General features: G+C 39.5%; 1 protein-coding gene across 1 annotated transcript in view; it reads right to left on the bottom strand.

Annotated features, from left to right (window-relative positions):
- Nucleotides 1–3124: 3124 nt before the first annotated feature.
- LOC107711680 (histone-lysine N-methyltransferase 2C-like) overlaps nucleotides 3125–23750 on the bottom strand; it is a 133001-nt gene continuing 112375 nt past the window's right edge. The window contains exons 41-61 of the mRNA XM_016516698.1: nucleotides 23625–23691; nucleotides 23263–23326; nucleotides 22847–23079; nucleotides 19592–21154; nucleotides 19310–19501; nucleotides 17546–17710; nucleotides 17243–17384; nucleotides 17012–17153; nucleotides 15385–15563; nucleotides 15124–15260; nucleotides 14484–14697; nucleotides 13079–13218; nucleotides 12044–12145; nucleotides 10760–11915; nucleotides 8947–9083; nucleotides 8706–8836; nucleotides 7476–7647; nucleotides 5836–5952; nucleotides 5677–5750; nucleotides 4866–4974; nucleotides 3125–3487 (exon numbers count right to left, since the gene is read on the bottom strand). Coding sequence (XP_016372184.1) covers nucleotides 3395–3487; nucleotides 4866–4974; nucleotides 5677–5750; nucleotides 5836–5952; nucleotides 7476–7647; nucleotides 8706–8836; nucleotides 8947–9083; nucleotides 10760–11915; nucleotides 12044–12145; nucleotides 13079–13218; nucleotides 14484–14697; nucleotides 15124–15260; nucleotides 15385–15563; nucleotides 17012–17153; nucleotides 17243–17384; nucleotides 17546–17710; nucleotides 19310–19501; nucleotides 19592–21154; nucleotides 22847–23079; nucleotides 23263–23326; nucleotides 23625–23691 — 5329 coding nt within the window. The 3' untranslated portion in view covers nucleotides 3125–3394. The remainder of the gene's footprint in view (nucleotides 3488–4865; nucleotides 4975–5676; nucleotides 5751–5835; nucleotides 5953–7475; nucleotides 7648–8705; nucleotides 8837–8946; nucleotides 9084–10759; nucleotides 11916–12043; nucleotides 12146–13078; nucleotides 13219–14483; nucleotides 14698–15123; nucleotides 15261–15384; nucleotides 15564–17011; nucleotides 17154–17242; nucleotides 17385–17545; nucleotides 17711–19309; nucleotides 19502–19591; nucleotides 21155–22846; nucleotides 23080–23262; nucleotides 23327–23624; nucleotides 23692–23750) is intronic.

Here is a 23750-nt window from a genome sequence, read left to right as displayed (position 1 = left end):
GTCATACTTGAAACCCTTCTTTAGTAATAAATGACTGTTGTAATGTAATATAAAACATAATAATTGTGATTTGTTTATACATGGAGCTTTATAAAAACAGTTCAGTTTTTTGGGAGTGTTACTAATCTGCCCAGTTATATATTTCCTGCATATTTTATATTTCATTCTCTAATTTCAATCATGTTCTCATTTCTCAAACTCATTGATTTCATTTAATGTATTACCAGCAGGTGGCACATTTTGTTAAAGATTCCACATTGTAACCCAGTGAGGCTTTGTCTTAAATAAGGGAAGCAAAAGTATCATCCTATATTATTTGCAGAGACATCATCCTCAAGTTACACATGCTAAACTTCAACTGAAATTGAGCGTATTGGTATAAGACCTGTTTCTCCTCAAATACTGTACATGCTGATGTAACATGTAATTTGTGTTTGACTGATGGTCAGATGGCCTGTCTTGAGGCAGAAACGCAGCCTGAAACCAAACGCTCTCATCATGACTGACAGTCAGCACAAGGCATGTTTGGTCAGAGGTTTTGGTTTTCATCTAACATAATGTCTGGCACTGAGGCCAAACAGTTTTCCTTTCCTCTGCTCTGTCTGGAGCACATTGTTCCAGTTCAGTCAGCTCTCAAGATGAAATTGGTGGGACAACCTGATGTGAATGAATTGCCTGGGGTTTTAAATGTAGATAAATTGGAAGATTACTTTTTTGACAGTGGAACAACTGACTACTAATTGCTTGGCTGTAAAACCCATCCTAGACTGTAGTTTCAGGGACATCAAATCCTTCTTTTGAGAGTCTCAGGAGGGCTTTTGTATATTGGTGGGATGTAGTGGTAGTTCAAATATATGTGCCTATAAAAACATGAGATACAGTTTTAATAGTACAGCAGAAGTGTTTCTGTTGATTGAGAGGGAGACAGAGAGGGAGAGAGGGAGGGGGAGAGAGCGAGGGAGAGAGGGAGGGAGGGTATGCAGTTCCAGCATGCATTTCCGAGGCCGAAGGTTCGGAGGGCTAAGGCGGAGTAGACGGCTCAAGGGGCCGAGGTGGAAACAGGGATTCGTAAGACCGCGGCGGAGCCGGAGCGACAGGTGACCAAAGTGGAGCTGGAGGGAAGGAGGAGCCCGATGGACCCAGAGGGACAAGGCAAAGCCAGAGGAGTGAAGTCTTGAGGCGGAGGCAGGTCGACAGTTGACCAAGGCAGAGCCTGATGGACGAGGGAGCCTGGCGAAGCTGGTGGGATGATGGGCCACAGTGGAGCTGAGGGAACATTGAGCCAAGGCGGAGTCGATGGGTCGGAGGACTGAGGTGGAGTCTGGGGCTCTGTGGCTGGAAGTGGAGACAGGGGATCCTCACGCCAAGGTGATGCTGGTGATTGGAAGGCCCGAGGTGAATCAGAGTGCCTGGATGGCGCTGAGGGGCTGGCAAGAGCCAGTGGAGGCAGGGCTGAGGAACTGATTGGTTTTTTTGGAGAGGAGGTGGGAGAGGTGGGTTTTGGCTGACTGGGTGCTGGGTTAGGAAGAGGGGTGATGTTTACCGAGTTGTTGTTTACCAGCACCCACTCCAAACATGCGGCGAAATCTTGTTGAGGACCGCTCCCTGGCAGTTTTGCTCGGGACCCAAAGAGCGAGCGGTCTGGGTAGTGTGTCAGGTTCGCCAGTTCGATGAAGTCCCTGGTGTGGATTTTCAGGGAGCAGTCCCTCTGCTCCAGGTACAATAACTGGACTGCAGGAATGTCCATGGTGACAGAGGGAATAAACAAAAGAAAATGCTGCAAAATAAAACACTGTATTTGGAGACATTTCATTCTTACCTTTATAGTCCTAAAAGTCCCTTCAGGAAATTGTTGATCGTACAGTCTGCAATAAAAGGATGCGCAATGCCACAGCCATTACATTACATTACATACAGGTCACAATCAATGACACTGACACCGCAAAAATATGCAAATAAGAACATTAACCCAGGGTTAACGTGGGGAATGTAAAGTGTTAAACGTCATTTAATGAATATCCAGAATTAACTGTTAACCCGGGTAAATTATGAAAAGTGTGAAACGTGACGCAAGATAACCCAGGATTCTGTTTACCCAGGTTCAGAATAACCCAGGGTGAACTATTTCAAATGTAAAATAGTATTGTTTAAAAAAAATTTTAATTTGTCATTTAGGTGTGAAAATGTCTTTAGAGAACAGAATAAAACAAAGCATCACATATAAACGTGATGGAATATGAAATTTAAAGCATTTTTCAAAATATTCTGAAACAACAGTGAAATATTTGTAAAGTTATTAAATCTTTTCTTCAAGTATAATTTAAAAAAATAGGAACACATTAACCGCTTTTAAAAATAGGCCCATTCATTCACTCACAGTAATAAATACAAAACACCTTTATTTTCTTACACTAAACAATGAAAGATATCTAGGATAAAACTGACTCATGGAATCAAGTATTTTGAGTGGGTTTTTTTGTGAGTTCATTTTCTTTTTTTGTTTTCCTTTTTTTTTAGTGCAACATGTTTGTCCCTTTGCGGAAGTCAATTCCGTACATTCTCCATTCAGTGATGTTCTACATTGATTTCTACGGTTCAGTCTCTACAGATCTTGTCATACAGATGGGCCTGCCCCTCCATCAACCTATAAGGCAATACCCGGCACAGTGCTTGCGCTCATTCTCCGTCCTCATTCGCTGGTGAAATCTGCCCCGTGTGACGCACACGCATTCGAGCTGACAAACACAGACACACACAGACTCATGGCACATGCACATAACGGAACATTTTCCTTTCAAGTCAAGAAATTATACGAATGGCTCACACAATGCTGAATTCTCGCGTTGTGTTTTCCTCTTAGTCTTGCACATTTAAAAAAAAAAAAAAAAGATCAACAACTTCCAGGATTGGCCGTTTCTTCTTTGCACGTCTCCTCTGGTAAATTGGCACCTCAGAGTTGTTGGAGTTGTTGTCACTCCTGTTTAGTTTATCCACTTGCGGCAGTTGGCAGCTCCACAGTGACATGGGATCTTGCTCTGATCTGCAACTGGGGTGAGCTTGTAATCGTAGCAGAGCTGCAACAAAAAAGGAAGTTCGAATATCAAATCAGAAGCACTGTACACACACACACACACACACACACACACACACACACACACACACACACACAGACTCATGGCACATGCACATAACGGAACATTTTCCTTTCAAGTCAAGAAATTATACGAATGGCTCACACAATGCTGAATTCTCGCGTTGTGTTTTCCTCTTAGTCTTGCACATTTAAAAAAAAAAAAAAAAAGATCAACAACTTCCAGGATTGGCCGTTTCTTCTTTGCACGTCTCCTCTGGTAAATTGGCACCTCAGAGTTGTTGGAGTTGTTGTCACTCCTGTTTAGTTTATCCACTTGCGGCAGTTGGCAGCTCCACAGTGACATGGGATCTTGCTCTGATCTGCAACTGGGGTGAGCTTGTAATCGTAGCAGAGCTGCAACAAAAAAGGAAGTTCGAATATCAAATCAGAAGCACTGTGGATAGTTCTTATGAGAGCAGACATTACAAAACTCTGCCCTTATTCAGCATTTCATCACATGATTTGCTTTAAAGTGACAATAAACAGCATATAAATGAAATGTTATGCCTAATGTTACCGAGTGAAATGTCGATCCAGGAAGTGGCAAAGGACTGTGAAGCTTTGGGGGTGTTGATGGAAGCGATCAACTGCATCTTTGCTTTGATCATCGAACTGAATATGATCCAGATGTAGTATTTGATAAAAACTTGATTTTCTCAGCTTTTTGCTCAAAATGTTGCTTTTTAAAAAAAAATAAAACTTACCTACATTTAAGTGTTGATAAAACAATAATGCTTGAAGCTAGAATAAAACAGAAACTTTTAACTACTTTTAAACTTTTTGTTTAAAAGTAGAGGCTCTGTTCTTTATTTTGATGTATTGCATGTTCAGATATTCATAAAACAAAATATTCTGGGGGCCATGAAATTTTAGTGAAAATCATCAAAAATGTTGGTGGTGGCTGGCAACTTTTTTCAAAAACGCTGGCGGGGAAAGAGTTAAAGGGCCCTTTTGAGGTGTCTGGATCAGAATGATGCTCAACAGTCACAGAATAGTATGTACAGTAGGAAGGCCGGTACTGACATTTAACAGTGTAATTAAAATATTGTTTTAAAAATCAACTTGATAGCAACTGTATTAATTTCAAAATCATTCTGATGGTACGTGGTCTCTTTCTCAAACATCTGTTCTGGGAGTTTGGAAGTTTGGTGAGCAGGTAGAAAACTGCTTTACAATAGCAAAAAATGCTCAGAAGTTGCAAAAATACACATACAGTTGCTTTAAAAGGGAGATGAATTCAGAAGAACAGTAAAGAAGTGTTTTAGCTGAAACCGTGGTCCTTGGTGATTCATAAAATGCAAGTCAGCAGCTACCGTTACTTTGAGAGAGACAAAAAAGCATATACAGGCAAGACAAAAATAATACCCATTGCCCCTGATGATATATTGAGGTCTTATGAAGCGAAACAATCGGTCTGTGCAAGAAACATTATTTACAACATTATTACCTGCGTAATCCAGAGCCTCTTTAGACCTGTGCTGGCTTGAGCCACGAACTGTTTCAGATGGTTCCGTCCAATTTGTTGATAACAGATTTTATGCCAGATTGCAGAGGTCTGCTGCATCCTTCACAATCTAGCAGAACCGCCCTGCAATACTGTACTGTGCATCGCAACGCTAATTTCTGGGGCATGTTTGCATCATTACTTGATGTGCATATTTCATTTAAGGTGCATAAAAATAAAGGACTTTTAGGGGTGCAGTTAATTTTCAGTGAATTCCCTCTTCCTTACCTCTTCTCCCCTCTCAATCCTGCGGGCGGCACTGATGATGATCTTGTGGCCCCGCTCGAACGTCACAACCTCAGCCACACAGTTCGGCGAGCATGAATGATTGATGTACCTACGGAATAAATTGAACTCAAATTGAACTTAGGGGGTTTTGTCCTAATACACTACCATTCATAAGTTTGGGGGCAGTATGTATTTTTTATTTGCTTCCATAAGTAATGTACACATTTGAAAGCTGATATGAGAAGCCAAGTTCATTTCTTACCTTGCAGGGCTTCCAGACCGGGTTGCATCGATAACTCGCTCGCTGTCGATGCGGAACATGTACGCTGGGCGGTTCTGTGGGAGAAATCCACACAGATTTATACAAATGCATTTCGAAGTCAAGGCAACATTATTCCCTCAGTGGTTGAGCGAGCTTTACCTTAGCCTTGTACAGCAGCTCTTTCCTCATGGCCACCTCAGCGCGCAGAATTTTTAGTTAGTTTAGTGCAGCAAATAAATGAAAATGAAAAATATCTAGCCTTGGCCACTAGCTGAAATAAAATAAATTTCTTATATTTTTTATATATATAAAAAAAAAAAAATGTAGCCTTGGTGAGCATAAGAGACTTCTTTCAAAAACCCCAAACTTCTGAACAGTAGAGTATCTTAAATAGTAATCCTAAAGCAGTTCACAGATGTTCAGCATTGTGCTCAGAATTGTGTAAAATATAGAAAAGATAACAATGTCAGATTTGACATTGCCCATAATGCATTATTAAGTAATGTACACATTTGAAAGCTGATATGAGAAGCTAAGTTCATTTCTTACCTTGCAGGGCTTCCAGACCGGGTTGCATCGATAACTCGCTCGCTGTCGATGCGGAACATGTACGCTGGGCGGTTCTGTGGGAGAAATCCACACAGATTTATACAAATGCATTTCGAAGTCAAGGCAACATTATTCCCTCAGTGGTTGAGCGAGCTTTACCTTAGCCTTGTACAGCAGCTCTTTCCTCATGGCCACCTCAGCGCGCAGAATATCCCCCATGTATTCAATCACCATGGTCTGCTTCTCAATGTCACGCGCTGCAAACAGCCCAAGACCCTGCAGACATGAGACACATTAGACATGCTTCCACACCCAAGGCTAGAGCTCACACACACACACTCATGTTACTCGTGTTGCATAGGCTTACGCTGTTTTATATACAGCTACATATAAATACTATAAGCTAACCCTAACTGAAAACTTTCTGCTTTTTTTTTTTTGCATTTTTTTTCTTGAAAAACGTTATTTTTTATACTGTTTATACAAACGAGGACATCCCCAAAAGGAAGTTTTGCCAGGTTTGCACCCAGGTTCTGGGTACAAAATTGTCCCCAAAATATGAATAATCGGTATACACACACGTTTACTTGGGACATTTCATAGACTTTTTGTATTCTATTGTTTTTGTATATAGCTAGTTCTAAACAATATATCCAAACAATTACAGAAAACTTTCAGCATTTTTAGAAACTTTATTTTTATATAATTTTTTACAAATGATAAAGAGGTTTTGTCAGGTTTAGCTCACTTCTGGATACTAATCTGACCCAAAAATATGATTGTCCCCAAAGACTTGTAATTCTGCCTGAGCATGAAGAAATATGAATCACATGAAAAGCTGTTAAATGGATAGTTCACCCAAAAATGAAAATTACCACATTATTTACTCGCCCTCAATCCATCCTAGGTGTATATGAAGTGAATAGATGCATTTGTGTAAGAAAAATATCCATATTTAAAACTTTATAAACCATCTCTGGGTGGTAAAAAAATAAAAAAATCCATATTTAAAACTTCATGAACCATCTCCGGGTGGTAAAAAAAACAAATTATATATATATATAAATATAGTAGATAAAATTAAGCCTATTTCATGTCATTAAGATTATTTTGCATCGTGACGTTATTTTTATAACTATTATTCACATTTTCTGTCCAATTGTCATTACTGTAATGTGGAAAAAATAAAATTAAAATTGATTTAAAATTTGAATTCATGTATACATCATGGCCATTTATTTTTAAAAATATTGTAGTACAGCACTTTTACAGTACAATGCATATTTTTTACAGTACATTAATGGTACTCTAATGAGAATCACTTCGTTTCCATATGCAAAATATATATTTTTTTTTGGTGGGGGTAAATGTGACCTGGATCCAGACTGACCTATGTACATTGCATTCTACCCTGCTTCAATTAACACACAGGTTTGTACAGCTGACTGAATGAGACATCAGATATGACTCGGCGATTTAGCTGTTTTTATGCAAAAAGCTCGGCAGGGAACTGGAAGTGACACTGGATCAGCTGTGGCTCTTTTAGATGACCGCACAACCGTGTCAGAGGGAGGAACGCCAATAATACAGGCTTAAAAGAGACATATTTCATTAAGATGCTCTTAGAGGAATGACAGAAACTGTAGTCACTACTCAAGGCACACTGAGTATTTCAAGGCCTATATGAATCCCTTAAAACTTTTGAATCTGGCAATTTCAGTCAGCTTTTGCTAATGTGCATCAGACGGGTGAGATGATCAAACATGTTCTTCACAAAGCGCTCGTGTGCATGGACTCACCTGGATGTGAGAGTGTGCCAGATACACGTTTGTCTTCCAGTCACTGGTCAGTCGGCGGTACTGAGATGACTTCGAGTGCACAAAGTGCTTGCTGTGAGAAGATCCTCTCTCTGCCACCGCTGAGTTCTGGATGCAATGAGATGCTCTGGACCACACGGAGAGGATCTTCAGCCTGTAAGGAGGCGATGGCAGAAACACAGAAAGAAAACATTATTTCTGTTCCTCAACTCAAAAAGTAAAGGTCACCCATTAAATAATACATGCATGAGGAAATCTTTCACCCGTGCCCTTTTTCGTCCTTACGGTCCTCACACAGATTTCGCTTGTATTCAAGCTGGTCATGCAAATTGACCAACATCTCTACTGACAACAACAATGGACCTGCAGGTTTTATGAAGGTAAGTTTAAGACTTTTTAAGACCATTTTAAGACCAATTAAAGAAAATATAAGGATTAAATTAAAGGAAAAACAATATGTCAGTGTGTTCTCTAAATGCAAATGTCCAGGGAGCACAAAAGGAATTGTATGTAACATTTTGAAAATACAACTTCCAACAGATCTCCATTAATTTGTAATTAATTTTACAAACAAAAATAGCTTCACTAGAATTTGGTAATATCTTTTAGTGTACCTTCTGAGTATACTGCTAAAACATGATGTTCTTCCTCTATATTTTTGTCTTATTTTTAAAGTTTCTTAAATCAAGACACATTGAGAAGCAAAATGACAGAAGATAAGAAGTCTTGTGTTCTGAAAAACTGATCAAAATAAAGTGAGTTTAAGATCTGTCAAAGGGGTCAGAAAAATCAACTTCATTCAAAGGGAAAACAAGTTTTCAGGCCCTTTTGACAGATACCCGTTTTTGTTTTAAGCATGAACTCCATTTTGTTAAATTTTTCATAAAACAAAACTTCAACAATCTTCATTTTGCATCACAACTAAATGTAATTTGATTTGAGGATGATTAGACTTTTGAACTAAAAAACAAGACAAAAATACTGATGAAGATATTTATTCTTTGCAGTGCATGCAATAATGCCATGACTTTATGAATTTTAAGACTTTCTGCTACAGTTTAAGAACTTTTAATCTTCAGAAGGGCAAATTAAGAGTTAAGACCCGCAGAAACAGTTTTTTGCACATGCAATTTTTGCTGAAATTGTTTATGTGACCGTACCTTAATTTTTCCCAATACTGAAACACTCTTTTTACAAAATGCAGCTACTGACCTCTCATGATGGGGGTACGTCTGCAACTCAGAACGAGCGCAACCAGATGGATTGATGGACAGTGGAAGCACCAACATGGGATTACGTCCATAACGGAATCGATACCTCGAGCACGCCTCCACACCCGGCAGCTACAATAGAGTGACAAATCACAAAATGAGCTCATCGTAACAAACTGCATGTAACTGGGAATCTCACTTTACAATATGCAGTGAGTGATACTGAGGTTGACCGTACTAACCGATTCAACAATGCGGGTAACTGCTGAGATGGTGAGCCCAAACAGGTCCTCTCCCTTCAGATAGACGGGGAAGAGTCTCAGCATGCCCGTCTCAGCCCTCCTCTCAGCCACGGGCACAAGAACCTTGTCCCAGACTCCTAGAGCACACAAACAAATAAAAAAAACATCATGTCGCTGTCGCAGGTAGGACTGTTGAGATTATCTTTAACTGGCTTTAAATGAGAGCTACACAATCACACTGAAATTTAAATTGTGATATGGCATAGCGTGATTATTGAACCTCAAAAAACTATGGGATATAGTTTTATGGGATGCATGTGGGTATATTGGGGCAGCACTTTGTGTTGCCCTCTACTACACATTCAGAGTGTATATGGGGCTCATAAAAGTTTTTTTTTTTTGGTGGTCTCAGGGTGATTTGAAGTATGTGCACAACAAAAAGGCATCGGAGTCCACTTTAATGTTCAGTTACAATGTGAATGCACAGAGAACAGTCCTTTTACACGCATCATTTCAGAATTGAAAGCGCTTTGATTCTGTTCTTTTAAAGTGGACTTTAGAGTAACTCTATTGGCAGCAGATTGCGGCCAAAACATCACTTAGTTTGGAGACAAAAGGCAAGTTTGTAGTTATTTTTTACACCCTTTTTGAACATTAAAGCTGCTGTTTCAATATGATGTTATGCCTTGTTACTGTTTTAGTCTGGTTTTTACTTGTTATTTTATGAGAGATGTTTAATGTTTATCATATCATAGTTCTGATCGATCATACATTTCAAAATAATACTAAAATACAAAAATATTTGCTCAGGGTATCTGCAGAGCTCAAATGTAAGACTTTTAAAGATGTTTTTAAGAATACTCCACACAGTCCACACAGAATAATCCCAAACAATCTCAAAATAAATCATGTATTGAGATTCTTAAGCTGAGGCACACATTCATTAAAGACTTAATACATCTTATTAACAAAACAGGGTAGCTGCAAATTTAAAATACTATTTTAGATGTTCTATTTAATATATAACATATAATGAAATTGGTTTATCTTATCTATTGATTTATCAATATATCAATACATATGAATCAGAGGCCAAACAATATACAATAATGTGTTTAAAGAAAGGCATATTTTTAAGCCTGTGCAAGTAAAATCTCTATATTGAATGTGTTTAATGTTTATAGTCTTTTTTTTTTGGGAGGGGGCAAAGCAGAGAAAAGTTAGTTTATGTTGAATTAAATGCCAGATACAGTTTAAGTAACCAAAATAGCAATAATAACCAGAAAAAAATACTTTATGCATAATGCAGGACTTGTAATTATACACAAGCCTGATAAACACCCTGATTTATTTTGAAATGTCGCTGTTTAACCATTTCCAGCTGCTCATAGAAAAGGTGATAGAGATAGAATATGCACTCTTACAACCACTTACAACATATAAACGCCACAAAGTAAACATTGTCATAATTCATCAACAGCAATCTACTGGCATTGGCAATGTGCAAGATTCACTGACCGCAAACTGCTCTGAAACTGCGGGCCGGTAGAATGTGCAACAGTGCCATGTTTTTACTTTCATTAAATCATAGCCATTTGAAGTTTAATAATCTGACTAGGCCGTATTGCAATGTCTGTTTTTCATTCCCAAATTTAAGACCTTTTAAAGTGATAATTAAGACATTTAAGACTTTTTATGACTAAATTTGAGCAAACTGAATTTAAGACTTTTTTACTGACCCGTGGGAACTCTGTCAGCTTTTATATCAGTATATGTGACATAATTAATCGAATAGAGACTGTGACAGCTGTACCTTTAGCAGTGGTGTCGGTCAGCACCAGATCCTCGTAGCCCTGCTCAATGACACGGATGCTGAATTCGGGACGCCCCTCATGCTCTTCCACAGAGCAGACGTACCGGCAGCGCTTCTGGCCGTGCCGCATGCTCCAGTAGAGCCGGCTCGCCTCGTAGCCAGGTGGAAAGATGGCTATGGACGAATGAAACGTGGGCAGCAGGGTAGGTGGCAGCTGACCCATCGCATGGAAAAGCAAACTGCCCACTCTGAAAGTATGGCCGCGTTCAGGCTGCTGTACGGCCGCCGCTAACTGTCGTAGCTCATCGCGCTGCACAAACACGCGGCGGAACACGGAGAAGCAGCGCAGCTGCTGTTCTAAGTGCAACCCGGCGGCGGTGCCAGATCCTCGCGGCCGGTGCTGGTGGCACAGCATTGTCTTATCCTTGAAAAACGTACAGCCGGCCTGCAGGGCACAGGTGAAGTGGTAGATGTTGAGGCAGCGCAGCCGATGGCAGCCACTGGTGGCACCCAAGCGCTGACAGAACACACAAACCACCGTTTGCCCTCGTTGACGCGCCAATTCCACATTGATCAGGGCCCCCGCTTGCGTCTCATAGACCTCGGAGGACCAGAGGGCGCAGTTGAGGTGCACCCAGGTGTCCAAGTCCAGGTTGAGCAGCCTGGCTGGGCCATCCGTCATCCCATCGCCTATCTGTTGGCAGAAACAGCAGCGGCGCCGATCGAGGGTGGTTGAGCACGGCCGCAGAGATGAGTTGAGCTGCTGCAAAAGCTCCTCAACTTCTGACTCCGATGTTTGGGTGGCAACTTTTGTCATCGTGATGTGTACCGTCCACTTTCGCCAGCACAGGCCTTTCCACCTTTTGCCGTGATGCCATGGTTTGTCTTCCATGTGGCTCTGGGAATGTGGTTTAAGCTTTACCATCATTTTAAAATGGCTCTCCGATATGCTTTCAGGTTTGGATTCTATCTTGATCGCTTGAGCCGCCTCAGCTGGGGTGAAAGCCGTGTGAAGATTCAGAGAGGAAGGGGACGGTTTGGGCTGGAGTTGGGCCAGGCAGTGGACATCCAGTGAGGACATGTTGTTGCTGTACTGGTGCTGGACTTTAGAGGGACTCTGTTTCAAAGCACTTTCAGGAAGTAGAGCAACAGATGCCTGGAAACACAACACAGAAACATGAAATGTGTGCAACATTCATCATGCGTAATCAAGAGCAATTTATTCATCAGTCAAATAAAATCAGCCATGCTGTTTGCATATGGATTATGACAGAGAAAACAAACCTTGGTGTCGGCGTTCCCATTGGACTGAGAGGATGATGAGTGCAGAATGAGACAGCTATGACTGCAGAACACCAAACCACAATCCGAACATAACTGAGACTCCTGGGAGAAATCAGATGAGGACATCGGGTTTAAAAATGCTTGTCTTGTCTTTCTTTAATTGCATGTAATAATGCAAGTTGTTTCGCTTCTGAAAAATGACTTTCCTGCTGATGTAATTATGCATCCTAGGGGTGGGCAATATTGCAAAAATATCATATTGTAATATTTCCAGGTAGGATTACGATCCATGATCACATGATGAGTATTTTTAATGTTGGTTTTTAAGACTAATTTGCAAGTTACTGAGCAGTTAAAACTAGCAGGCCCTACAACTAAAGAAACACAGAACAGAACACAGAAATGACAAGCAGCAGAACAAATAAATACAACAGTACAAAGATAGAAATTAAATAAACAATACTTTATCAAGCAAGTATTCAGTAGTATTCAAGTAAGAAATACTACCGAAACAATGTAATCTGAAAGTAATCTTTAAAGTAATCAAATGTAAAATACAACATTTTACGAATGAAATATACATAGATTTTTTATTAAAATTACAAAAAAATGCTTTTCTCTTTTTTCTTTTGTAGTCTGATTAACATTAATGACAGACAGCAGCAAGTTTTTTTAGGCTGCTGTCACTTTAAGACCTAACGCACTGATCTAATATACTGACACAAATCCTATTTTCTCCCAACTGTTTATGTTAACCTAAGACATTAGTAATTTTGTTAATGTGAATACTGGCCAAGGCGGGCATTTTTGCATTTTTTTTTGTGTGTATTTAACCATTTAGGCGCACACCCGAAACCCAGAATATACTTAGCATGTTCGTTTTCTGTTCATGATACAACGATCCAATCAATTCCCACTCAATAAAATAAAGTCCCACCCTACATTTCACTTGGAAATATGCCACATTTCAGAACTAAAATGGGTTTCAAATGCCCTTTTGAATTCACTAAGGGAAAACTAAAATAACATTCATACCTGTGCTTTGCCCTGCTCATCTTTGTTAATTTTCCTCACGCCATTGCCCAGGACTACCACTTTACAGTGTTGACACCATTGTTGCTTCGGTCCTGGGCTTTGCTGTATCTTCTTATTCTGCGCTCTACCGCCAACAAGACCTGAACGAGATCCACAGTTGTCAATAAACAGAAAAGGTTCTTCCTACCAGCTCTGATTAGCGTAAAAACGGCAATTACACAACGATAATAGAGAGCGGTGTCATTTCCCTGCAATGAACGCGGTGTAATCTTGTATTGAGGTTTGTAATCTGATTCAGTACATTCATTAAGTGAGTATCTGATACAGATGAGCAGACTTCAATAGGATGGAGTTCAGGCCAAGATCACTACTGCGTTTAAGTAGCTTCTCCAATCGTTCACAAAATCAATAGTGATTTTCCATCAGCCAGACACAGACACAATACTGCACAGTTAACAAGTGATGGATAAACAATTCCTGATTGCTATCCTATAATTGTATTTGTGTAAACATGCTGAATGCAACTGTGTACCAATCAGGTTAATTCTACCGCTACATTCTGTATCCATGTATGTATTTTGCACCATAAAAGTGATTTATTTATTTATTTATTCAGTTATTCATTTACTCATTGTTCCATCATTGTCAGACATAATGTAACAAAAGTGTTTATATATTATATATAAAGATAAAATGTTTATTTGGATTTTTGATTTTATCAATATATATATATACTACCATTTAAAAGTTTGGGGTCAGTGAGGTTTTTGAAAGAATTAATATTATATTCATCAAGAATGCATTAACTTGATCAAAAGTGACAGTAAACACATTTATAATGTTAAAAAGATTTATATTCCAAATAAATGCTGTTCTTTTAAACAGTCTATTCATCAAAGAATCCTGCTAAAAAAATCACGGTTTCCACAAAAATATTAAGCAGAACAACTGTCTTCAACATTGATAATAATAAGGAATGTTTCTTGAGCAGCAGCTCATATAAAAATGATTTCAGAAGGATCATGTGACACTGTAGACTAGAGTAATGATGTTAAGCTATGCATCACAGAAATAAATTAAATTTTAAAATATGTATTTAAACAGAAAACAAATATTTCAATTAGTAATAAAATTTCACTATATTACTGTTTCTACAGAATTTAAATGCAGCCTTAGTGAGCATAAGAGACTTTTAAACATTTAACTTACAAACCCAATCTTTTTTTTTTTTTTAAATACTAAAACCAAAATGATTTTTAAATCACCTTTATGTTGCATTATACACATCCGATGTCAAGGATAACACGGAGAACATCTTTATGTAGACAAAGACATATATTTGGCCTGAAACCACTGTTAGAAAGATTTAATGGTGACAAAATATGGATAAGCAGGTGTTCCTCACTTTTGTTATAGTTGTGCAGAAGCTGCAGGTGCTGAGGTGCTTGCTGTGTGGCCCGCAGTCCATTCGGCTCGTGAAGTGCAGAGGTCAGACGCTGTGGATCCACCGAGGTCTTGATGGCCCCCATAGTTCCCCCCGGGCCGCTGCTGACCTCATAGCTGCTGGGGATCTTCACACGGATCAGGTCAGCAATGGCTGCAACAACGTCAGTGATGTTCTGAAAGACCACAGTGAAGAATAAGAGGGGTTTAGATATTATATCATACATTATTTGAAATGTAGTAGCTGTGTTTATTGAGGCAAGCATCACTATTCTTACTGCTTATACTTAGGGTTCAGGCAGCAGGTTTTTCTTATTGGCAGAAACAACTCACAATTTCTTCAGACAATGTAATAATCTAGTTATTTATACTACTTCTGCTCGCTCCATTTCAACTGACTGTTTGTAATATGAATTTAAATTATCTGTCAAATTTTGTGTATCTGCCCATTCTGTAGCAGGGAAATGGCTGTACTTCTTCTTCCATGTTTTGTTGTACTTGCTGTAATGTTCTTGTACTGTCATTCAAGACACATTCTGCAGTGGTGCATCAAGTGATTTGGATAGAAACGGATTTCTCTGGTAAACATCACTGTTTCTCACCTCGGCAGCTGCTGGCTTCAGTGTGATGGCGATGGACACCAGTCCAGTGTTGGAGCCGTTTTGCACTGATCCAAATGGAGAGCCGAAGAACACTGATGAAGGCTCCGTCTTGACCTCTCGTAACCTGACCTCTGAGCCTACAAAATAAGAGGAATAAACAAAAACAGATAAAAAAATAAATAAAAATCCACTGTGGTCACCCAGCAGAGCACAGAACATTTACAATGTAAGTGTAGGCACAAAATGGAAAGAGTTTATTACCTTTGCCCCTAAAGACAGGAAACATTGGAATTACTGGAGACAGGGCTGGAGAAGGAGGCTCCTCCTTGACCAATGAGAGAGCAGGATAGCGGCTGATCTCCATGCCAACGACACTCTCTGGGGAAGACGACGGGACAAAGCTGTCTGGGGTGTCTCTGTCTTCACAGTGCTCCTGTCCCCTGTGTGTATAAGAAAAATACATTGTGCTGAAAAATAGATTTAAAACACAATCACATTCAAAGTTCTGTCAACCTGCTATTTTGTTTCCATTACCTTTACGCACATACCATGGGGATTCTTTAATTGGGGCGCTTTTGAAAGTTTCAAAATAATGAAACTTCTTCAAAAGGGTTTAATCTGTGTTAAAGCATTTGCTCTGGAATAAAAGGCTGAACAAGGCCTTGATCAACCTTCAAGTGGATTGTAAAAACGGTGCCTAATTGTGTGATTGTAATGACATTTTTCAGTTTTTGGAGAAAGCGTTGGGCTTGTATTTGGCCTTGGACGAAGGTTAGCTAGCAGTCAATTCAGTTAGAATTTAGGTTACACTTTATTTTGATAGTCCACTTTAGACATTCTATTAACTATAAGTAACTTTGTAACTACATGTCAACTACATGTCAACTAATTCTCATTAATTTGCAACTACATGTCTACTAACTCTCAGAGTAGACTGTTAGGGTAGGTTTAGGGTTAGTAGAATAAGTTGACAAAGAAAGTGTTAGAAGATATTAAGCAGACAGTCTACTAATACTCTACTAACTGCTAGTTGACATGTAGTTGCAAAGTTACTTACTGTTAATAGAATGTCTAAAGTGGACTATCGAAATAAAGTGTTACCAGAATTTATAAAGAAAAAAAAAAAAAAAGAAACTGATTATTACTGACTTTCACCGATCTTCATAACTTTTAAGATCATGATGTAAACAAATTCTGATCTTCACTCTGAAGTATGGCAGTACAATTACAACTTCTGGTTTTAACATTATAAATTTATTATAGAGGGAAGTTAAAAATCTGTGGAGATGATAAGCCAAAAACAGAGACATTTTAACTTTCAAAAGTCTCAAAACTTAGGAAAAATAAAGACACAGTAAAAAGTAATTAAACACCATAAAATTCATCCTAGAGGACAGAAAACTTACCCTAAATGAGGAATCAACCCTTTATTTTATGGAATCGACTTCTCATGTGATGCTACTGCACTCTCATTTCACACCTAATGCTAAATCTTATAACATTCAAAACAAATTCATTTATAGTGATGCTAATATTTATTAGCATAAAGATATTAAAATATGTTCTCAAAAATATGGTGTTTTTGTTTAGTTAGGATCAAATATGGGTGCTTTCTCAAAATGACAGGGAAAAAATTATGTACACTATCATTCAAAATTAAAAAGTATGAGGTCAGCATGATTTCTTAATGTTGAAGAAATCTGAATTTTCATTAGCCATTACTCCAGTCTCCCTGGTCCCTGCTAATACATCTAGAACTTAGCAAAATTGCAATTATAACTATTCTGTTACTGAAAATACACATTTGAAGGTCAGACTTTGATATAACAGAAATGTTAAAAACATCAATGGGAAGTGTAATCCCAGTTCTTGTTATCTGTCTACTGACCTGAGCTCTTCCTGGTTGTTATGAGGTGGGGTGGGAAGAGAGGCCGGCACATTCACAGTTTTGGGCCCCTGAGCCAGAGCTCGAGCCAGCAGCTCCTCCTCAGCCTTAAACTGCAGCGGTCGAGAAAGCAGCCCTTTGGTGACTGTTCAAACAAAAACATTGGTGTCATTATGAATATTATAATACACGTATTTTTATGTGTGTTTTGGGTTGTTGTTATAACTTGTTCACCATCATGGCCAACAATGATGCCACCTTTGCTGGCAAGCTCCTCTGTTGTGGCAAAGCCATTGAGCAACTTCTGGCGCGCCACTGGAGGAGGAGTCGGGGGCAGGGAGGCAGGAGGTGTGGGAGGGTTACTCAAATTATTCTGCTGTAGAGAGAGAAAAATATGAGAGACCATCTGCACATCTCATACATGAAATCTAATAAGTGGAGTTTACCGCTGATGTCACGCGACTTGAAGTAGGTCATAAAAAAGCTTCAGCAGCAAATGTACAGTCATGGAGTGTTTTATTAGCTGCTCTTAATTACCTTGTAAATCAGCTGGGAGTAATAGTCAGAGACACCGTCCAATGAGGCGCTCCCAAATGTGCCCGAGAGACGGCTCTCTCCGTCCAGCTGTCCGCCCCCAAAGGGCACGAAATGGGCAAAGTTCACCCCAACCAGAGGCTCCATTAGGGGCAAGAGAGAAAGCTGCTGGTGCAGTGAAACAATGAGACACAAAGAGAGACACAAGGGAAACGTGAGATAAAGGTCATGCTTAGAAAAGCGTTTGAAGAGAGACCTGCACTCATGAGGTCCTATATGAATGTTATTAAGAAAACTGACAACTTCTCATGTGATGAGCAAAAGGTATGAGATACATCTTATGCTAAGACCCTTTAATTTAATTTCACAGTGACTATATTTACTATTATATTAAAAGACAGAATATACTTTAATTAAAAAAGATATTAAAATGTTATTAAAACAGAATTAAATTGATTTGATTGATTTAGTATATAGTTAGATTGAACCAAATATGGATGCCCTCTCAAAAATACAGAAAAAATAACTTTACTGTTGAAACGTTTGGCGCCAATACGATATTTAAATGTTTTTAAAAGTCTCTTATGAACACCAAGGCTGCATTTATTTTGAGCAAAAATACAGTAAAACTGTACTGTGAAATATCATTACAATTTAAAACATTTTTAAAAGTTTTCTATTTAAATATATTTTATTCCTGCAATGCAAAGCTGAATTTTCAGCATCATTAGTCTTCAGTGTCACATGATCCTTCAGAAATAATTCTAATATGCTGATTTGCTGCTCAAGAAACATCTCTTCTTCTTATTTTAAATGTCTTTATTGTCACTTTAAAACAATTTAATGAATAAAAGACAAAAAACAAAAGAATTGTTAAATTGCTAACAAAACACATATGTAATGAGCAACTTTTTTGATAGAGAAAACTTCAGTCAGGAGATTTTAAAACTGCTGTGTCGATTCCAGATTCCTCATTCATAGAGCTCATTATCTACACCAGTGACTTTCTTTCATGTGATGAGCGTTCATAATGCCTCACAGCACCATCCTCCTTTGTACTGTGATTTCTATTGTGATGATACGCCAGACATGAGTTGACATGGCACAGCCTCTCCTGTCTGTAATCATGTCTGAGATTAAAAGCAGAACATGCTAGACTCTTTCTCATAGTGCATGACAAAGTGGCTTCGACAACCACATATATACCAGACCACCGGGCGTAACTCAAGAAATTATAATAGCAATGCAAAAAGTGTATGATATCTAACATTAAGTGGATTTGCTACAGCAAAAATCACTTTCTTTATTAGCATTTAGTCTTTTTTCCTCAGTAAAAATACATAAACGTCCTCAAAAGAAGATACATTTAGAAAGGTTTTTCTGTAACACTTTACAAAAAGGTTCCATTATGTTAATTACATTAGTTAACAAACTAACAATGAAAATACTTTTAAAGCATTTATTAATCTTAGTTCATGTTGATTCCTACATTTTCTAATACATTATTAAAATCAATTTATGATTTATAAAAGATCATGTGACTCTGAAGACTGGCGTAAAATTCAACTTTGCCATGGAATAAATAAAACTTGAAAATAAATTATTGAGAGACTTGAAAAATGAACACTTTATTAATATTGCTCATAATGCTAAATGATAAGCTGCAGTGTGAGTCAAAAAGAACACATTTCTTGTTTGGTGTATATGAAGGGATCCCTACTGACAGGGCTGTGACAGACTGAAAATAAAAAGGATTTTTCGTCGTACCTGTTTTAACTGGGTCATCACTGGCTCAGTAGAGGAATACACTGCTTGATTCTCGTCCCCTTCTTTCTTCCGCTTTTTACAGCGGGGAGTGGGTCTGTCTCCATTCTTGGGTGCCCTCTTGTTCCTCTGTTTCTTCTTGTCCTCTGGAAGTAATGGTCCAGGGAAATCAGGGTGGTTTGAATCCGAAAATGTCTGTGGGGACGGAAAAATGACACCGTTAAGACAAAGAGTTCATAAATACACATGTATTAAAATGAAAATGATGCATCCTGAATCACTCACCCCAGTGCTGTCCATGGAGCTCTGTCGTAGAAATGCTTTGTAGTCTGTGGATCCCTCTTCCTCTGACCTCAAACGGTCTTCAGACCTCTGGTGGGGCAGTGCAGGAGGTAGAGTCCTCTTATTCTTCAGGAGGTGTTTGAGGAGTTCATTCCCAGCATCTCCTTTGAAGCTGTTGGCTGGACTTTGGCTCGCAGGATGAGGCAGCATTCCTTCCCTCTCTCCCTCTACCTTGACCATGCCTAGTCCCATTTCCATTTCCATCTCCATTCCCTTATGCCCGTGGCAGTCATTCGCCTCCACCTTCTCCAATTTGATGTTGGACAGGATCCTGTCATGCATCTCCTGTTGGGTCATGGCCATCTCTGGCCCTCCACCACAGCTGCCTTCAGAGAGCTGGCGCTCCAGCTCAGAGTGGGGCTGGCTGCTCATGGAGCCTGGTGTAGACGATCCAGGCTGGGACGTCTCGCAGAACTCATGGTCGCCGAAGACCATTGGGTTCCTTGTCGGTGTGGATGATGTATCTGACACGCAGGGTGTTAACGGGGCTGTCAGGTCCGAGTGAGGTGTGGAAGGAGCTCTCAGGGACTCACAATCATCATCTTTCTTCTTCTTGCGGTTCCTCTTCTTCTTGCCCTTCTCCTCTGGAATGATGTTGGAGTACAGCTGGATAAGTGACGGACCGGGACCTGGAAAGTTTGGAGGCAAGGGCGTGGGACCCTCCATTGGAAACTGATGCGCTTGAGTTGGATTCTGAGGCATCATGTTTGGCCCAGGATATCTCTGAGTTCTAGCTTGTGCTTGGACAAAGTTAGGCCCATGGGGTGCTAGGTTCTCAGAAACAAACCCCGGTCCCATTTCCTGAGGGAATGGACCGTTACCCATCATTGGTCTGGATGGTCCTCCAACGAACCCTGGTTGCATGCCTTGCTGCTGTGGAAATGGTGGACCTTGCATCTGCTGCATTCTGGGTGGCTGCATGAAGTCCTGCGGTAGCTCCTGGTTATAAAAAGGCATTTGGGACAAGGCCCTCATGGTGCCATCTTGGCAGTTAGGGACTTGCTGTTGCTCCATGCAGTGTTTCACCCGCTGCCTTTCCACCTCCTTCATGAGCTGCACCCTTTGCCTCTCCTGCTGCTCGCGTAGTCGCTCCTTACGCTCACGTTCCTGGAAGCCTTCGCTAAATGGGTTGGTATCGTCGAAATTCACGCCCCCCGCCTGCCCCTGACCGGGCCTAGCCACTGCCGGCTGCGGAGGCTGTGCCTGCACTACTTGAGCGGGCATTACTCCTGGCATCTGAGGTCCTCCACTGGGAACAGGTGCACCAGGGTGCCAACCTGCTGTGTTGCTCACATTAGCTGCATCTGGTTGGCTAGGATGGAGACGAATGGGCATCATTGGACCCATCATAGGTTGGTTCACTGGGGGCCCAACTGGCATCATACCAGCATGAGGCTGCATTGGTGGCATTCCATGCATCATTGCGGGCTGCATGCCACCTTGTTGCTGCTGTTTAACCCTGTACTCCTCTATCAGCTCTGCATGCTCCTTCTGCTGTTTGCGAATCTGGAAAAAACAGACATTTTACATTTAAAAATCTTAAATTGGACTGTTGAGGAATAGGGAATATGTTCTTGCCTCTATAATATATAGTGGTGAATCCTTGAAACAACGTATGAATTAAGCCAACAATGGTATTTTAGAAATAATACTCTTCATTAGACATGAATTCATTGTAAATGTAGCAGCATGTCTTACATCAGAAAATATTATTTCATTATATACTACGGGGCTGTTGAATGCTTGAATGTGATTGGCTGATGAACGTTCTAAGGTGTGCAATTATTTTCAGGGAAACGCACGGAGAAAGTAGTTCCAGGCAGGTCTTGACCGCATTATATGTCAATATCACTTCGCCAAATGATTTCCAAGCCAAGCAAATATAGTAAACGCCAAGATAAAATCAACAAATTATTTCCCTGTTTTTGCCACAAAACTACGTTTATTATGTACGGAAACATACATGTGCACAGAAATGTGTTGTTAGCAATGCTCTGATGATTTTAGCAAAGTAAAAGTTACATGCCATATCTCACTAGCGAGGTAACAACAGCGCTGTTCTTGAAGCAGATGCACTTCATGAACAGTTCCGCTATTAGTAGAGACATTGCTGCCGAACACTGTTGAGAGGCACACAGACTCGCTCTCTCACTCTCACTCACTCAACAACAGAGACGTTGGATGAGATGCGTAAGAAATTAGTCCTACAACTAAGATAGGTTTAAGGACAAAAACCTGACAAATGTCTTGAAATACAATATCTGAACAATATTTGAGGTGTGGTAACCATAGTATAAGAAGAATAATCGACTCCTGTCTGTTGAATTATTAGAAAATAATGCACACCCGAGCTTGAGGAAAGATAGCTGACGCTTCACATCCTGGCCACATCACCACCTCGGGTGTGCATTATTTCATAATAATTAAATGGCCCGTCGTTAATATTCCTTAGGTATATTACCATTTCAATTTGTACAAACCATAGCTGAACCACAGATTTAAAAGATATTTATTATCAGAATGTGTTCTGTCCTTGATTACTGCAAAAAACTTGTTAGTGTAAATGATCATTTCTAACTTTGACTATTACAAAGAGAAACAGTCATCCAAATATTTAACATATTCTGTTACACCAAATACACAAAATAATGATCTTTAAAATAGCATCATATGACCCCTTTAAGGAATCTGTATTCAGTTAACAATTCTGAAAAACTACTAAATAATGAGATTATTGCAGGACAATAACTGTATCTATAGTTTTAATAACTGTTCTAATTTTGGGAGAATAGTGATGTCCATGCCACAACTTTAGCGCTAACAACACAGAGGAACAATATAATTTGAATCACTTTCAGAGTGTTTTGTTTTCCACCTGATGAAAGATAAAAACACTGACAGCCGATCAGAGTCACCTGACTTTAAAGAGCTTGATCATTTAAAGCAGCAGACAACAACTGCAGCACACACTTATATTAAACAGATGGTTATCGTCCATTGGTGTGGACCTATTGTTATAGTTATTGTTCTCGGTGTGAATTGGCCTTAAATCAAATAACAAGGTGCATTGTTTTCAATGATGAAATGATATGTGTATTGTAATTTACTTTTCAACACTATCAAAATACTTTTTTGAGATTGTTATAAACTGAAAACTGTTTAAATCCACAAATGATTGATATTATGTGTGTGCTTTACCTGTTCCAGCTGTTTCTGCACCACACCCTGCTGTTCTGTCACATGTTTCAGCTGCTCTGCATCCTCATCAGGAAACTCTCGTCCTGCTTTCTTGGCAGTTCTCTGCTTGGCTGACAGGGCCTTTTTTGACTTTCTGTGGGCCCCAATCTGCTCCTCCAAATACTTCTGCTGCATCTGAAGCAGCTGCTGGGTTTCCCTGAGCCAGTCCTCATACTGAACCTTCTGTGCGTCACCTTGATGGGGGAAAGGTTGGAATTAATTACTAGCATACATACAAATACATTTACAGATACATGTTTGTGATTAAATGTAAAACAGCAATTTAATATATGCTTAGTTTTGAATTACATTACACATTATACACATCTTTATACAATATGGACTGTATTACTAATCTATAATTATTAAAGACTTACGGGCAAATCCTGTCCCAAAATTTGGGGGATTGGGTCGTGCCATGTGAGGAGTAAGTTTGTCATCCTAAATGAGAAATTAACAGAACAAAGAGACAATCATTATGGACTTGAACTGCAAACCTTTTTTTTTTTTTTTTGCATTGACTAAAGAAGAAAATCTGCCAAATTCTAAGAAATACAGCTACTGATTACTACACACTTATTGGTAGGTAAAGGAAAATCAAATTAGCCAAAATATTTTATAAACACACAAGATGTAGGCGTTCAAATTTGGCTGAAATCTGCTAAATTTTCTGCAGAGTTCTACAGGCTCAGATTCCATGTGGGCCTGCTGATAAGAAGAAATCTGATTTGAGTCTCACCTGTCCAGCCAACTGCATTGGAGTTATACCTCCATCAGGGCCTGGTACCGCCTGCTCTGTCTGGACACTAATTGAGATTTTGTGAAGGAGAATAATGGAAGAGCCATTACTGCAAAAGCTCATACA

Source organism: Sinocyclocheilus rhinocerous, unplaced genomic scaffold (assembly GCF_001515625.1).
Source record: "Sinocyclocheilus rhinocerous isolate Xijiao unplaced genomic scaffold, SAMN03320098_v1.1 scaffold807, whole genome shotgun sequence".
Lineage (NCBI taxonomy): Eukaryota > Metazoa > Chordata > Actinopteri > Cypriniformes > Cyprinidae > Sinocyclocheilus > Sinocyclocheilus rhinocerous.
This window is presented reverse-complemented; position numbering and strand designations above follow the sequence as displayed.